A 17,968-nucleotide genomic window follows, 5' to 3' on the forward strand; every position below is an offset into this window, starting at 1 on the left:
CCCCAATGACCCCAATGTCCCCAATGTCCCCCCAATGTCCCCAATGTCCCCAATGTCCCCAATGTCCCCAATGTCCCCAACGCCCCCAATCCCCCCAATGTCCCCAATGTCCCCCCAATGTCCCCAATGTCCCCAATGTCCCCAATGTCCCCAATGTCCCCAATCCCCCCAATGTCCCCGATGTCCCCAATGTCCCCAATGTCCCCAACGCCCCCAATGTCCCCGATGTCCCCAATGTCCCCAATGTCCCCAATGTCCCCAAATGTCCCCAACGCCCCCGATGTCCCCAATGCCCCTGATGTCCCCAATGTCCCCAATGTCCCCCCAATGTCCCCAATGTCCCCAATCCCATTTTTCCCATTTTCCCCCCATTTTTTCCCATTGTTCCCCATTTTTGCTCAATGTCCCCAATGTCCCCAATATCCCCAATGTCCCCATTCATCCCAATGTCCCCAATGTCCCCAATGTCCCCAATGTCCCCAATGTCCCCAATGTCCCCAATGTCCCCAAGTACCAGGTAGACGTCACACAGCTCGTACACCCAGAAACTGTGCACGGCCGTGGTGGCCCCAATGTCCCCAATGTCCCCAACGTCCCCAATGTCCCCAATGTCCCCAATGTCCCCGATGTCCCCAATGTCCCCAAATGTCCCCAATGTCCCCAACGTCCCCAATGTCCCCGATGTCCCCAAATGTCCCCAAGTACCAGGTAGACGTCACACAGCTCGTACACCCAGAAGCTGTGCACGGCCGTGGTGGCCGCGGGGAAGTCAAATGTCCCCAAGGCGTCCCCACAGCTCCGCACGGCGCGGCTGAGGCGGCTCCGCACCCACCGCTCGGCCAGGGACAGGCGGGACACGGGCTGGGGACAGCGGGGACATTGGGGGGACATTGGGGACATTGGGGTCATTGGGGTCATTGGGGACATCGGGGACATTGGGGACATTGGGGACATTGGGGACATTGGGGTCATTGGGGGGATTGGGGACATTGGGGACATTGGGGGTGTTGGGGACATTGGGGACATTGGGGACATTGGGGACATTGGGGGGAGTGGGGACATTGGGGACATTGGGGGGACATTGGGGACATTGGGGACATTGGGGGGACATTGGGGGTGTTGGGGACATTGGGGACATTGGGGACATTGGGGACATTGGGGACATTGGGGGTGTTGGGGACATTGGGGGTGTTGGGGACATTGGGGACATTGGGGACGTTGGGGACATTGGGGACATTGGGATGTAGGGGGCATTGGGGACATTGGGGGGACATTGGGGACATTGGGGACATTGGGATGTAGGGGGCATTGGGGACATTGGGGGGACATTGGGGACATTGGGGACATTGGGGACGTTGGGGACATTGGGGGGACATTGGGGGGATGGGGGACATTGGGGGGACATTGGGGACATTGGGGACATTGGGGACATTGGGGGGACATTGGGGACATTGGGGTCATTGGGGACATTGGGGGGACATTGGGGACATTGGGGACATTGGGGACATTGGGGACATTGGGGACGTTGGGGTCATTGGGGACATTGGGGACATTGGGGACATTGGGGGCATTGGGGGGACATTGGGGACATTGGGGACATTGGGGACATTGGGGACATTGGGGGGACATTGGGGGGCTCAGGAGGGTTCATGGAAGTTTTGGGAGTCTCAGGGGAATTTTGGGGGGTTTTGGGGGATTTTGGGGTACCTGTCCGTCGGCGGGGGGTGAGGGGATTTTTGGGGGCTCTCAGGGGATTTTGGGGGGATTTTGGGGGATTTTGGGGGTACCTGTCTGTCGGGAGGGGGTCAGGGTAATTTGGGGTGTCCTGGGGGTGGTCTCAGAGGAATTTTGGGGGTACCTGTCCGTCGGGGGGGGTGAGGGGATTTTGGGGGTGTCCTGGGGGGTCCCGGGGGATTTGGGGGTACCTGTCCATCAGGGGGGGGGTGAGGGGATTTTGGGGGCTCTTGGGGAGGTTTGGGGGGTCCCAGGGTTTTTGGGGGGTCAGGGTAATTTGGGGTGTCCCAGGGGGGTCTCGGGGAGGTTTTGGGGGGTCTCGGGGGGGTTTTGGGGGGTCTCAGGGAATTTTGGGGGGTCTCGGGGAGGTTTTGGGGGGTCTCGGGGGGTACCTGTCCGTCAGGGGGGCGGTGGATTTTGGTGGGTCTCAGGGGATTTTGGAGGGTCCCGGGGGGATTTTTTGGGGGTACCTGTCCGTCGGGGGGGGTGAGGGGATTTTGGGGTGTCCTGGGGGGTCCCGGGGGGATTTTGGGGGTACCTGTCCGTCGGGGGGGTCCCAGAGGATTTTGGGGGGTCTCAGGGGAATTTTGGGGGTACCTGTCCGTCGGGGGGGGTGAGGGGATTTTGGGGTGTCCTGGGGGGGTTTTGGGGGATTTTGGGGGTACCTGTCCGTCGGGGGAGGTGAGGGGATTTTGGGGTGTCCCGGGAGGATTTTGGGGATTTTTTGGGGGTACCTGTCCGTCGGGGGGGGGCCGGTACCCCTCCCCCAGCGCCCTGAGCACGAAGCGCGCCCCGTTCCAGACCTTGTTACAGAAGTGGCGGTACCCCAAAACCCGCCCCACGTCCAGGTTGATGTCCCGCCCTGGGGGCACACGGGGGGATTTGGGGTGATTTTGGGGGTTTTTTGGGGTGATTTTGGGGTTTTTTGGGGTTTTTTGGGGTTTTTTTGGGATTTTTTTGAAATTTTTTGGAGTTTTTTTGGGGCAGTTTTGGGGCGGTTTTGGATGATTTTAGGGTGGATTTGGGGTTTTTTTTTGGGTGGTTTTGGGGTTTTTAGGGGGATTTTGGGGTTTTTTGGGGTATTTTGGGGGTTTTTTTGGGGTATTTTGGGATTTTTCGGGTGTTTGTTTGGGGGGGTTTTGGGGCAGTTCTGGGGTGGATTTGGGTTCCTTGGTGTGTTCTGGGATGGTTTTAGGTCAGTTTTGGGGTGAATTTGGGGTTTTTTGGGGTTTTTTTGGGGTGATTTTGGGGTTTTGGGTTTTTTTTTGGGGTGATTTTGGGGTTTTTTGGGGGTTTTTTGGGGTTTTTTTGGGGCAGTTCTGGGATGGATTTGGGGTGGTTTTGGGGTGGATTTGGGGTGGTTTGGGGTGGTTTTGGAGAGATTTTGGGTTTTTTTGGGGTGATTTTGGGGTTTTGGGGGTTTTTTTGGGGTGATTTTGAGGCTTTTTTGGGGTTTTTTGGGGTTTTTTTGGGGCAGTTTTAGGGAGATTCTGGAGCAGTTTTCGGCTGTTCTGGGATGGATTTGGGGTGGATTTGGGTTTTTTTGGGGTGATTTTGGGTTTTTTGGAATTTTTTGGAGTTCTTTTGGGGTTTTTTGGGGCGGTTTTGGGGAGATTCTGGAGCGGTTTTGGGCTGTTCTAGGATGGATTTGGGGTGGATTTGGGGTGGTTTTGGGGTTTTTTGGGGGCGATTTGGGGGTTTTTGAAGTTTTTTGGGGTTTTTTGGGGTGATTTTGGGGTTTTTGGGGTATTTTTGGGGTGTTCTGGAGCCCCGTTCCAGACCTTATTGCAGAAGTGGCGGTACCCCAAAACCCGCCCCACGTCCAGGTTGATGTCCCGCCCTGGGGGCACACGGGGGGATTTGGGGTGATTTTGGGGTTTTTTTGGGGTGATTTTGGGGTTTTTTGGGTTTTTTCGGGTTTTTTGGGGATTTTTTTATGTTTTTTTGGGGATTTTTTGGGGCTTTTTTAAAGCTTTTTTGGGGTTTTTTTGGTGTTTTTTGGGGCAGTTATGGGACAGTTCTGGGATGGTTTTGGGTTCCTTGGTGTGTTCTGGGATGGATTTGGGGTGGTTTTGAGGTGATTTTGGGTTTTTTTGGGTTTTTTTGGGTTTTTTGGGGATTTTGGGGGGTTTTTTTGGAGTTTTTTTTGGGGCAGTTTTGGGGAGATTCTGGAGCGGTTTTGGGCTGTTCTGGGATGGATTTGGGGTGGATTTGGATGGTTTTAGGGTGAGTTTGGGTTTTTTTGGGGTGGTTTTGGGGTTTTTTTGGGGTGATTTTGGGGTATTTTGGGGTTTTTTGGGGTGTTTTTGGTGTTTATTTGGTGTTTTTTGGGGCAGTTTTGGGGAGATTCTGGAGCGGTTTTGGGCTGTTCTGGGATGGATTTGGGGTGGTTTTGGAGTGATTTTGGGGTTTTTTGGGGGCAATTTTGGGTTTTTGGAGTTTTTTGGGTTTTTTTGGGGTGATTTTGGGGTTTTTGGGGTATTTTTGGGGTGTTCTGGAGCCCCGTTCCAGACCTTGTTGCAGAAGTGGCGGTACCCCAAAACCCGCCCCACGTCCAGGTTGATGTCCCGCCCTGGGGGCACACGGGGATTTGGGGTGATTTTGGGGTTTTTTGGGGGTTTTTTGGGGGGTTTTTTGGGGGGTTTTTTGGGAATTTTTGATGTTTTTTTGGGGCTTTTTTAAAGCTTTTTTGGGGTTTTTTTGGTGTTTTTTGGGGCAGTTATGGGGCAGTTCTGGGGTGGTTTTGGGTTCCTTGGTGTGTTCTGGGATGGATTTGGGGTGGTTTTGGATGGTTTTGGAGTGATTTTGGGTTTTTTGGGGGTGATTTTGGGTTTTTTTGGGGTATTTTGGGGTGGTTTTGGGGTATTTGGGTGTATTTGGGGGTATTTGAGGGGGTATTTTGGGGTGTTTGGGGATATTTTGGGGTGTTTTGGGGGTATTTTGGTGTATTTTAGGGGGTATTTTGGGGTGTTGGGGGTATTTTTGGGATGGTTTTGGTGTATTTTGGGTTATTTTGGGGTGTTTGGGGGTATTTTGGTGTATTTTGGGGCAGTTTTGGGGTATTTTGGGGTGGACTTGGGGTATTTAGGGATGGTTTGGGGCATATTGGCGTGTTTGGGGGTATTTTGGGGTGTTTTGGGGCAGTTTTTAGGTGGTTTTGGGTTATTTTGGGGGTTTTGGGATATTTTGGGGTGTTATGGGGTATTTTGGGGGTATTTTCGGATGGTTTTGGTGTATTTTGGGGTATTTGGGGTGTTGGGGGTATTTTTGGGATGGTTTTGGGATATTTTGGTGTGTTTGGGGATATTTCGGCATGTTTTGGGGGTATTTTTGGATGGTTTTGGGGTATTTTGGGATATTTGGAGGCATGTTTTGGGGGTATTTGGGGTGTTAGGGGGTATTTTTGGGGGTATTTTGGGGTGGTTTGGGGTATTTGGGATGTTGGGGTTATTTTGGGGGGTATTTTTGGGGATATTTTCAGGTATTTGGGGGTATTTTGGGGTGTTTTGGGGCAGTTTTGGGGTTATTTTTGGGGGTATTTTGGGGGGTATTTTGGGATGGTTTTGGGGTTATTTTTGGGATGTTTTTGGGGATATTTTGGGGTGTTTGGGGTGTTTGGGGTACCCTGGGCCGTGTAGGCGCAGAGGGCGAAGCGCAGCGCGTCCGTCCCACACTCGGGGATCCCCTCGGGGAAGTCGCGTTTCTGTGGGGCAGAGGGGATAAAGACCCCCCAAAAATCCAAATCCCCCCCAAAAAAAAACCCAATCCCCCCCCCAAAAAAAACCCCAAATCCCACCAAAAAAAACCCAAATCCCCCCCAAAAAAAACCCAAATCCCCCCCCAAAAAAAACCTCAAATCCCACCCAAAAAACCCAAATCCCAAATCCACCCCAAATCCCCCCCAAAAAAACCCCAAAATTCCCCCAAATCCCCCCAAAATCCTCCCCCCCAAAAAAACCCCAAATCCCAAATCCACCCCAAATCCCCCCCAAAAAACCCCAAATCCCCCCAAAATTCCCCCAAATCCCCCCAAAACCTCCCCAAATTCCCCAAAAACCCCCTCCAAAAAATCCCCTCAAAACCTCCCCAAATCCCCCAAAAATCCCCCTCAAATTCCCCCAAATTTCCACCCAAAATCCCCAAATTTCCCCCGAAATCACTAATTTTCCCCCAAAATCCCCAAATTTCCCCCAAACCCCCCCAAAATCAACCCAAAACCCCCCAAAATCCCCAAATTTCCCCCAAAATCCCGAAATTGCCCCGAAACCCCCCCAAATCCCCAAATTTTCCCCAAATTTCCCCCAAAACCCCCAAATTTCCCCCAAAACCCCCCAAAATACACTCAAATCCCCCAAAATCCCCAAATTTCCCCCAAAATCCCCCAAATCCCCTCCAAAAATCCCCTCAAAACCCCCCGAAATCCCCCAAAATCCCCCTCAAATTGCCCCAAATTCCCCCCAAACCCCCCAAAATCCCCCCAAAATCCCTGAATTTCCCCCAAAAAAACCCCAAATCCCCCCAAACCCCCCCCAAATCCCCCCAAATCCCCCCAAATTCCCCCAAATTCCCCCAAATTCCCCCAAATCCCCCAAAATCCCCAAATTTCCCCCAAATTCCCCCAAATCCCCCCAATTCCCCACCTGCCCCTCCCGGGCGCGCTCCAGCTCAGCCGGTTCCAGGTTACTGTTCTCCAACTGCAGGTGCAGCTCCTGGGGACACACCTGGGGTCACCTGGGGTCACCTGGGGTCACCCGAGGTCACCTGGGGTCACCCGGGGTCACCTGGGGTCACCTGAGCACACCTGGGGTCACCTGGGGTCACCTGGGGTCACCTGGGGTCACCCAGGACACACTTGGGGTCACCTGGGACACACCTGGGGTCACCTGAGCACACCTGAGGTCACCTGAGGTCACCTGGGGTCACCTGGGGTCACACCTGGGGTCACCTGGGGTCACACCTGGGGTCACCTGGGGTCACCTGGGACACACCTGGGGTCACCTGAGCACACCTGGGGTCACCCGGGGTCACCTGGGACACACCTGGGGTCACCTGAGCACACCTGGGGTCACCTGGGGTCACCTGGGGTCACCCGGGGTCACCTGGACACACCTGGGGTCACCTGGGGTCACCGGGGGTCACCCGGGGTCACCTGAGCACACCTGGGGTCACCTGGGGTCACCTGAGGTCACCTGGGGTAGCCTGGGGTCACCTGAGGTCACCCGGGGTCACCTGGGACACACCTGGGGTCACCTGGGGTCATCTGGGGTCACTTGGGGTCACCTGGGACACACCTGGGACACACCTGGGGTCACCTGAGGTCACACCTGAGGTCACACCTGGGGTCACCTGAGGTCACCTGGGGTCACCTGAGGTTACCTGGGCACACCTGGGGTCACCTGGGGTCACCTGGGGTCACCTGAGGTCAGCCGGGGTCACCCGGGGTCACCTGGGACACACCTGAGGTCACCTGGGGTCACCTGGGGTCACCTGGGGTCACCTGGGGTCACCTGGGATACACCTGGGGTCACCTGGGGTCACCCGGGGTCACCTGGGACACACCTGGGGTCACCTGAGGTCACCTGGGGTCACCTGGGGTCATCTGGGGTGACCTGGGGTCACCTGGGGTCACCTGAGGTCACCTGGGACACACCTGGGCACACCTGGGGTCACCCTGGGGTCACCTGGGGTCACACCTGGGGTCACCTGAGGTCACCTGAGGTCACCTGGGACACACCTGGGCACACCTGGGGTCACCTGAGGTCACCTGGGGTCACCTGGGACACACCTGGGCACACCTGGGCACACCTGGGGTCACCTGGGGTCACCTGGGACACACCTGAGCACACCCAGGGTCACCTGGGGTCATCTGGGGTCACACCTGGGGTCACCTGAGCACACCTGAGGTCACCTGGGGTCACCTGGGACTCATCTGGGATACACCTGGGGTGATCTGGGGTCACCTGAGGTCACCTGGGGTCACCTGGGGGGTTTTTGGGGGGTCCTGGGGGGGTTTTTGGGCTCACCTGGGCTCACCTGTGTAATTTTGGGTCTCACCTGTGTAATTTTGGGTCTCACCTGTGTAATTTTGGGTCTCACCTGGACATTTTTGGGGTCTCACCTGGATGATTTTGGGTCTCACCTGTGCATTTTGGGGTCTTACCTGGGGGGGGGTTTGGGTAGTTTTGGGCTCACCTGGGCTCACCTGGGTAATTTTGGGGCTCACCTGTGGATTTCGGGTCTCACCTGTGTAATTTGGGTCTCACCTGGATGATTTTGGGGTCTCACCTGGGCACACCTGAGGTCACCTGGGGGGTTTTTGGGGGGTCCTGGGGGGGGTTTTGGGCTCACCTGGGCACACCTGGGTAATTTTGGGGACTCACCTGGAGTTTTGGGGTCCCACCTGGATGATTTGGGTCTCACCTGTGCATTTTTGGGTCTCACCTGCAGGGAGGTGCCGGTGATGACGTCCAGCGGGTCGATGACGTTCCCCAGGGATTTGCTCATCTTGCGGCCGTGGGCGTCGCGCACGATGGCGTGCAGGTACACCTGGGACAGGTGAGACACAGGTGAGGGACACCTGAGACACACCTGAGACACACCTGGGACATGTGAGATACACCTGAGATACACCTGCAGGTACACCTGGGCAGGTGAGACGGACAGGTGAGACAGGTGAGGGACACCTGGGACAGGTGAGGGACAAGTGATACACCTGGGTCACACGTGGGTGACAGCTGGGACACACCTGGGGGACACCTGGGACACACCTGAGACACACGTGAGACAGGTGAGGGACAGGGGACACACCTGGGTGACAGCTGGGACACAGCTGGGACACACCTACAGGTACACCTGGGACAGGTGGGACAGGTGAGACAGGTGAGGGACACCTGGGACAGGTGAGATGGACAGGTGAGACAGATGAGGGACATGGGGACACACCTGGGACAGGTGAGACAGGTGAGACACACCTGCAGGTACACCTGGGCAGGTGAGACAGGTGAGGGACACAGGTGGGACAGCTGAGGGACAGGGGACAAACCTACAGGTACACCTGGGCAGGTGAGACAGGTGGGACAGGTGAGGGACAGGTGAGACAGGTGAAACACACCTGCAGGTACACCTGGGCAGGTGAGATGGACAGGTGAGACACCTGAGACACACCTGAGACACACCTGGGACATGTGAGATACACCTGGGACACACCTGGGGGACACCTGGGACAGGTGAGGAACAGGGGACACACCTGAGACACACCTGGGACAGGTGAGACAGGTGGGACAGGTGAGGGACAGGGGACACACCTGGGACACACCTGGGCAGGTGGGACACACAGGTGAGACACCTGGGACAGGTGAGGGACAGGGGACACACCTGGGACAGGTGAGACACACCTGAGACACACTTGGGACACACCTGAGACACACCTGGGACAGGTGAGACACCCGGGACAGGTGAGGGGCAAGAGATTTTGGGCTATTTTTGGGTTATTTTTTGGGGTGGTTTTGGGTTATTTTGGGGGTATTTTTTGGTAAATTTTGGGTTAATTTTGGGTTATTTTTTGGGATATTTAGGGTTATTTTTGGGGTGTTTTTTGGGGTGTTTTTTGGGGTGTTTTTTGGGGTGATTTTGGGGTGTTTTTCGGGTGATTTTGGGGTTATTTTTGGGTTGTTTTTTGGGATATTTGGGGTGATTTTGGGGTGATTTTGGGGGTACTTTTCAGATATTTTGGGTTATTTTTTGGGGTGATTTGCGGGTGATTTTTGGGGTGATTTTGGTATATTTTGGGTTATTTTTTGGGGTGGTTTTGGGTTATTTTTTGGGATATTTGGGATAACTTTTGGGGTGATTTTGGGGGTATTTTTCAGATATTTTGGGTTATTTTTTAGGGAGGTTTGGGGTTATTTTTGAGATTTTTTGGGGTGATTTTTGGGGTGATTTTTGGGGTGATTTTGGGTTGTTTTTTGGGATATTTAGGGTTATTTTTGGGGTGTTTTTTGGGAAGATTTTGGGTTATTTTTTGGGATATTTGGGGTGATTTTCGGGGTGATTTTTGGGGTGATTTTTGGGTTGATTTTGGGGTGATTTTGGGGTGATTTTTGGGATATGTGGGGTGATTTTTGGGGTGGTTTTGGGGTGATTTTTGGGGTGATTTTGGGGGTGATTTTTGGGCTGATTTTTGGGTTATTTTTGGAGGTATTTTGGTTTATTTTTGCGGTTATTTTTGGGATACTTGGGGTTATTTTTGGGTTATTTTTTGGGATATTTTGGGATAATTTCTGGGTTATTTTTTGGGATATTTTGGTTTATTTTGGGAGTATTTTTTGGTATATTTTGGGTTATTTTTTGGGATATTTTGGGGTTATTTTTGGGTTATTTTTAGGTTATTTTTTGGGTTATTTTTGGGTTATATTTTGGGTTATTTTTGGGTTCTCACCTGTCGGAAGGGCAGCTGCCCGGTCAGCGCCAGCCCCAGCATCACCATCCGCGCCACCCAGAAGAACAGAATGTCGTGGCCGGTCTCCAGCAGCGAGCCGGGGTAGAAACGCTCCAGGTCGGGGGTCTGGGGGCGAGAACGGCACCGTCGGACCCCCAAAATCGCCCCAAAACACCCCAAAAAACACCCCCAAAAAACCCACAAAAAACCGCCCCAAAATCCCCTAAAAAAAACCAAAAAAAGCAAAAAAAACCAAAAAAAACCACCCCAAAACCCCCTAAAAAACCCAAAAACCCCACAAAAAAAACACCCCAAAACCCCCCAAAAAACACCCCCAAAACCCCAGAGCCAAAACCACCCCTAAATCCCACCAAAAAATACCAAAAACCCCGCAAAAAAACCCAAAAAAAAACCACAAAAAACCACCCCGAAACCTCCAAAAAATAGCAAAAACCCCACAAAAAACCACCCCAAAACCCCCTAAAAAAACCCCAAAAACCCCACCAAAAACCAAAAAAAACCACAAAAAAAGCCCCCCAAAAACCCCCAAAAAACACCCCCAAAACCCCAGAGCCAAAACCGCCCCAAAATCCCGCAAAAAAATACCAAAAATCCCGCAAAAAAACAAAAAAAAACACAAAAAAACACCCCAAAACGCCCTAAAAAAAACCCAAAAACCCCACAAAAAAACATCCCAAAATCTCACGAAAAATACCAAAAACCCCACAAAAAACCCAAAAAAAACCACCGAAAACCACCCCAAAACCCCCTAAAAAACACCCTGAAAACCCCAGAGCCAAAACCACCCCAAAATCCCGCAAAAAAATACCAAAAAACCAAAAAAAAACCAAAAAACCACAAAAAAACACCCCGAAACCCCACAAAAAAATAACAAAAAAACCAAAAAAAAACCACAAAAAACCACCCCAAAACCCACTAAAAAAAACCCCAAAAACCCCACAAAAAAACCAAAAAAAAACCCACAAAAAACCACCCCAAAACCCACTAAAAAAAAACCCCAAAAACCCCACAAAAAAACACCCCAAAAACTCCACAAAAAAACACCCCGAAACCTCCGAAAAATAGCAAAAACCCCACAAAAAACCCAAAAAAACCCACAAAAAACCACCCCAAAACCCCCAAAAACACCCCCAAAACCCCCGAGCCGAAACCGCCCCAAAATCCCACAAAAAAATACCAAAAACTCCGCAAAAAACCAAAAAAAACCCACAAAAAACCACCGCAAAATCCCCTAAAACAAACCCAAAACCCCAGAGCCAAAACCGCCCCGAAATCCCGCAAAAAAATAGCAAAAACCCCACAAAAAAACAAAAAAAAAACCACAAAAAACCACACCAAACCTCCCCAAAAAACACCCCCAAAACCCCCGAGCCAAAACCGCCCCAAAATCCCCTAAAAAAATACCAAAAAACCCACAAAAAAACACCCCGAAACCTCCGAAAAATAGCAAAAACCCCACAAAAAACCCAAAACCACACAAAAAAACCAAAACCACACAAAAAACCACCCCAAAACCCCCAAGAAAACCCAAAAAATCTCCCAAAAAACGCACCCAAAACACCCACAAAAACCCCAAAACCTCCCCAAAAACACCCCACAAAAAACCACCCCAAAACCCCCTAAAAAAAAACCAAAACCCCCCAAAAAACACCCCCAAAACCCCAGAGCCAAAACCGCCCCAAAATCCCACAAAAAAAATACCAAAAACCCCACAAAAAAACCCAAAAAATCCACAAAAAACCACCCCAAAACCCCCTAAAAAAAAAAGCAAAAACCCCACAAAAAAACACCCTGAAACCCCACAAAAAAATACCAAAAACCCCACAAAAAAAACCAAAAAAAAACCACCCCAAAACCCCCTAAAAAAAACCCCAAAAACCCCACAAAAAAACCCAAAAAAAAACCCTCAAAAAACCACCCCAAAACCCCCCAAAAAACACCCCGAAAACCCCAGAGCCAAAACTGCCCCAAAACCCCACAAAAAAATACCAAAAACCCCATAAAAAACTAAAAAAAAACCACAAAAAACCCCCCCAAAACCCTCTAAAAAAACCCCCAAAAACCCCACAAAAAAACACCCCAAAATCCCACAAAAAAATACCAAAAACCCACAAAAAAACCCAAAAAAAAACCCCAAAAAACCACCCCAAAACACCCTAAAAAAAACCCAAAAACCCCACAAAAAACACCCCCAAAAAACCCACAAAAAACCGCCCCGAAATCCCGCAAAAAAATAGCAAAAACCCCGCAAAAAAACCAAAAAAAACCACAAAAAACCACCCCAAAACCCCCAAAAAAACACCCCCAAAACCCCAGAGCCAAAACCGCCCCAAAATCCCGCAAAAAAATACCAAAAACCCCACAAAAAAACCAAAAAAAACACAAAAAAACGCCCCAAAAACCCCCAAAAAACACCCCGAAAACCTCAAGAAAAAGCACCCCGAAATCCCGCAAAAAAATAGCAAAAACCCCACAAAAAAACCAAAAAAAAACCACAAAAAACCACCCCAAAACCCCCTAAAAAAACCCCCAAAACTCCCCAAAAAAACCCAAAACCACACAAAAAATAGCAAAAACCCCACAAAAAAACCCAAAACCACACAAAAAAAACAAAACCACACAAAAAACCACCCCAAAACCCCCAAGAAAACCCCAAAAAACTCCAAAAAACCCACCCCAAACACCCACAAAAACCCCAAAACCACCCCAAAAAACACCCCACAAAAAACCACCCCAAAACCCCCTAAAAACACCCCAAAACCCCACAAAAAAAACCCAAAACCCTCAAAAAAACAACCCCAAAAAAATCCTAAAACCTCACAAAAAAAAAACCCAAAAAAACCCCAAAACCTCCCCAAAAAAACCCCAAAAAAACCACCCCAAAACCTCCCCAAAAACCCCCAAGACCCCCCAAAAAACCATCCCAAAACCCCCCAAAAAACCCCAAAACTCCCAAAACACCCCAAAACCACCCCAAAACAACCCCAGGAACCCAAAATTCCCCAAAATTCCCCAAAATGCTCCAAAACTACCCTAAAAAACCCAAAATAATTACCCAAGAAAACACCCCAAAATGGCCCCAAAATGGCCCCAAAATGACCCCAAAACCGCCCAAAAATCACCCAAAAATCACTCCAAAAAACCCAAAATTGCCCAAAATTCCCCAAAATTGCCCAAAATTGCCCAAAATTCCCCAAAACGCCCCAAAATTCCCCTAAAAAACCAAAATAATAACCAAAAAAACACCTGAAAACTGCCCCAAAACTGCCCCAAAACCGCCCAAAAATCACCCCAAAAACCCCAAAATGCCCCAAAATTCGCCAAAATTCACCAAAATGCCCAAAATTCCCCAAAATGCCCCAAAAACCCCAAAATGCCCCAAAACCACCCCAAAAAAAACCAAAATATAGACCCAAAGAAACACCCCAAAATGACCCCAAAACTGCCCCAAAACCGCCCAAAAATCACCCCAAAATGCCCCAAAATGCCCAAAATTCCCCAAAAACCCCAAAATTCCCCAAAATTACCTAAAATTTCCCAAAATTACCCAAAACCACCCCAAAAAATCCAAAATAATGACCCAAAAAAACACCCCAAAAATGACCCCAAAACTGCCCCAAAACCGCCCAAAAATCACCCCAAAAATCACCCCAAAAACCCAAAATTCCCCAAAATTCCCCAAAGTCCCCAAAATGCCCCAAAATGCCCCAAAATCACCCCAAAAAAACCCAAAATAATGACCCAAAAAAACACCCCAAAATGTCCCCAAAATGACCCCAAAACTGCCCCAAAACCGCCCAAAAATCACCCAAAAATCAGCCCAAAAAACCCAAAATTCCCCAAAATTGCCCAAAATGCCCCAAAATGCCCCAAATTGCCCAAATTGCCCAAAATGCCCCAAAATCCCGACCTGTTCGGGCCAACCGAAGATGGAGAACGGGAAAAGGCCGGAGGAGAACCAAGTGTCCAGCACGTCCTGGTCTGAGAGTGACCACTGAGTGACCAACTGACCACTGAGTGACCAACTGACCACTGAGTGACCACTGAGTGACCACTGAGTGACCACTGACCACTGAGTGACCAACTGACCAACTGACCACTGAGTGACCACTGACCACTGAGTGACCAACTGACCACTGAGTGACCACTGAGTGACCACTGAGTGACCACTGAGTGACCAACTGACCACTGAGTGACCACTGAGTGACCAACTGACCACTGAGTGACCACTGAGAGACCACTGACCCATGGGAGTGACCACTGAGTGACCAACTGACCAACTGACCACTGAGTGACCACTGAGTGACCACTGAGTGACCAACTGACCAACTGACCACTGAGTGACCACTGAGTGACCAACTGACCACTGAGTGACCACTGAGAGACCACTGACCCATGGGAGTGACCACTGAGTGACCAACTGACCAACTGACCACTGAGTGACCGCTGAGTGACCATCAGTGTCCAGCACGTCCTGGTCTGAGAGTGACCACTGAGTGACCAACTGACCAACTGACCTCTGAGTGACCAGTGACCAACTGACCACTGAGTGACCACTGAGAGACCACTGACCCATGGGAGTGACCACTGAGTGACCAACTGACCACTGAGTGACCACTGAGTGACCACTGAGTGACCACAGTGACCACTGAGTGACCACTGAGTGACCACAGTGACCACTGAGTGACCACTGAGTGACCAACTGACCCATGGGAGTGACCCTGAGTGACCACTGAGTGACCACTGAGTGACCAACTGACCAACTGACCACTGAGTGACCACTGAGTGACCACTGAGTGACCAACTGACCACTGAGTGACCACTGAGTGACCAACTGACCACTGAGTGACCCCTGAGTGACCACTGAGTGACCAACTGACCACTGACCACTGAGTGACCACTGAGTGACCACTGAGTGACCACTGAGTGACCACTGACCACTGAGTGACCACTGAGTGACCACTGAGTGACCACTGACCCATGGGAGTGACCACTGAGTGACCACTGAGTGACCACTGAGTGACCACTGAGTGACCAACTGACCAACTGACTAACTGACCACTGAGTGACCACTGAGTGACCAACTGACCACTGAGTGACCCCTGAGTGACCAACTGACCCATGGGAGTGACCACTGAGTGACCACTGACCCATGGGAGTGACCACTGAGTGACCACTGAGTGACCCGAGTGACCATGAATGACCCTGAGTGACCCCTGCTGACCCCGGCTGACCTTGGCGCAGGCTGACCGCAGTGACCCCGAGTGACCAGTGAGTGACCCCTGAGTGACCACTGAGTGACCACTGAGTGACCCCTGCTGACCCCAGTGACCCCGGCTGACCCTGAGTGACCCCGTGTGACCCCGGCTGACCTTGGCGCAGGCTGACCCTGAGTGACCCTGAGTGACCAGTGAGTGACCAGTGAGTGACCAGTGACCACAGTGACCATGAATGACCCCAAATGACATCGAGTGACCCCGAGTGACCCCGAGTGACCCTGAGTGACCCTGAGTGACCCTGAGTGACCCCGAGTGACCCCGAGTGACCCCAGTGACCCCGCTGACCTTGGCGCAGGCTGACCGCTGCCGGGGTCACGCTGAAGGTCGCGGCGGCCTTGCTGCGCGCCTCGTCCTCAGTGCGGCCGCTGACCCAGAACCGCTCGTCCTCCTCCTGCCCCAAAAATGGCAAAAGTCACCCCAAAATCACCCCAAATCACCCCAAAATCTGAGATGGAACCCCAAAAATGCCAAAATTCACCCCAAAATCACCCCAAAATCACCCCGAAATCCCAAAAATGGCAAAAGTAACCCCAAAATCACCCCAAAATCACCCCAAAATCCCAAAATTGGCAAAAGTAACCCCAAAAGCTGAGATGGGACCCCAAAAATGCCAAAATTCACCCCAAAATCACCCCAAAATCCCAAAAATGGCAAAAGTCACCCCAAAATCTGAGACGGGACCCCAAAAACAACCAAAGTCACCCCAAAATCCCAAAAATGGCAAAAGTAACCCCAAAATCTGAGACGGGACCCCAAAAATGCCAAAATTCACCCCAAAACCACCAAAAGTCACCCCGAAATCTGAGACGGGACCCCAAAACCACCAAAAGTCACCCCAAAAATCCAAAATGTGACCCTGGGGACCCCCAAATCCCCTCCCAATCCCTCCCAGTATATCCCAGTATAAACCAGTCCCCTCCCAGTTCCCCCCAGTCCATCCCAGTCCCTCCCAGTATATCCCAGTATATCCCAGTCCCTCCCAGTTCCATCCCAGTTCCCTCCCAGTTCCTCCCAGTCCCCCCCAATCCCCTCCCAGTCCCTCCCAGTCCCCTCCCAGTCCCTCCCAGTTCCCTCCCAGTTCCCTCCCAGTTCCCTCCCAGTCCATCCCAGTCCCCCCCAGTTTGTCCCAGTCCCTCCCAGTCCCTTCCAGTATATCCCAGTCCCCTCCCAGTATAAACCAGTATATCCCAGTCCCTCCCAGTCCCTCCCAGTCCCTCCCAGTCCCTCCCAGTTCCCTCCCAGTCCCTCCCAGTTCCCTCCCAGTCCCTCCCAGTCCCTCCCAGTCCCTCCCAGTCCCTCCCAGTCCCTCCCAGTCCATCCCAGTTCCCTCCCAGTCCCTCCCAGTCCCTCCCAGTCCCTCCCAGTCCCTCCCAGTCCATCCCAGTTCCCTCCCAGTCCCTCCCAGTCCCTCCCAGTCCCTCCCAGTTCCCTCCCAGTCCCTCCCAGTCCCTCCCAGTCCATCCCAGTTCCCTCCCAGTCCCTCCCAGTCCCTCCCAGTCCCTCCCAGTTCCCTCCCAGTCCCTCCCAGTCCCCCCCAGTCCATCCCAATATATCCCAGTCCCTCCCAGTCCCTCCCAGTCCCCTCCCAGTATAAACCAGTATAAACCAGTATAAACCAGTGCCCGCACCTCCCCGGGGGGCACTCGGGGGTCGCTGATGGTGACGAAATACGCGGGGATGCGATGGCCCCACCAGAGCTGCCGCGAGATGCACCAGTCCCTGCGGGGCAGGTTATGGGGCAGGGTTAGGGGTGGGGGGTGTGGGGTGTGGGGTGTGGGGTGTGAAGTGGGTGTGGGGTGTGGGGCAGGGTTATGGGGTGGGGGGTGTGGGGCAGGGTTAGGGGGTGGTTATGGGGTGGGTGTGGGGTGTGGGGAAGGGTTATGGGGTGTGGGGCAGGGTTATGGGGTGTGGGGTGTGGGGCAGAGCTATGGGGCAGGGCTATGGATTATGGGACAGGGTTATGGGGTGGCTATGGGGTGGGTGTGGGGCGGGTGTGGGGTCACTATGGGGCAGGGCTATGGGGTCACTATGGGGTAGGGCTATGGGGTTGCTATGGGGCAGTCTATAGGGTATCTATAGGGTCGCTATGGGGTTGCTATGGGTCAGGCTATGGGGCAGATGTGGGGCAGGGACTCACCTGATGTTGTCCATCCAGGTGAACCAGGTGCGGGCGTGGCCGGGCGGGTGCGGGGTCGCTATGGGGCAGTCTATAGGGTATCTATAGGGTCTCTATGGGGTCGCTATGGGGCAGGTGTGGGTCATGCTATGGGTCAGGCTATGGGGCAGATGTGGGGCAGGGACTCACCTGATGTTGTCCATCCAGGTGAACCAGGTGCGGGGTCGCTATGGGGTCACTATGGGGCAGTCTATAGGGTATCTATGGGGTCTCTATGGGGTATCTATGGGGCAGATGTGGGACAGGCTATGGGTCAGGCTCACCTGCTGTTGTCCATCCAGGTGAACCAGGTGCGGGCGTGGCCGGGCGGGTGCGGGGTTG

General features: G+C 52.3%; 1 protein-coding gene across 10 annotated transcripts in view; it reads right to left on the reverse strand.

The window, feature by feature from the left end:
- VARS1 (valyl-tRNA synthetase 1) overlaps positions 1-17,968 on the reverse strand; it is a 75,078-nt gene that overhangs the window by 14,541 nt on the left and 42,569 nt on the right. For 8 of the 10 annotated variants that reach the window (XM_072921045.1, XM_072921040.1, XM_072921039.1 and 5 more), the window contains 10 exons: positions 17,100-17,190; positions 15,757-15,862; positions 14,103-14,173; positions 10,172-10,297; positions 8,176-8,280; positions 6,375-6,443; positions 5,359-5,437; positions 4,248-4,306; positions 2,469-2,537; positions 706-861 (listed from right to left, as the gene is read on the reverse strand). In XM_072921045.1, the coding sequence (XP_072777146.1) occupies positions 706-861; positions 2,469-2,537; positions 4,248-4,306; positions 5,359-5,437; positions 6,375-6,443; positions 8,176-8,280; positions 10,172-10,297; positions 14,103-14,173; positions 15,757-15,862; positions 17,100-17,190 (931 nt within the window). Of the gene's footprint in view, positions 1-705; positions 862-2,468; positions 2,597-3,515; positions 3,575-4,247; positions 4,307-5,358; positions 5,438-6,374; positions 6,444-8,175; positions 8,281-10,171; positions 10,298-14,102; positions 14,174-15,756; positions 15,863-17,099; positions 17,191-17,968 lie in introns of all 10 variants that reach the window. The other 2 variants (XM_072921043.1, XM_072921041.1) reach the window with 2 other exon arrangements.

This window comes from Taeniopygia guttata, chromosome 35, assembly GCF_048771995.1.
Source record: "Taeniopygia guttata chromosome 35, bTaeGut7.mat, whole genome shotgun sequence".
Lineage (NCBI taxonomy): Eukaryota > Metazoa > Chordata > Aves > Passeriformes > Estrildidae > Taeniopygia > Taeniopygia guttata.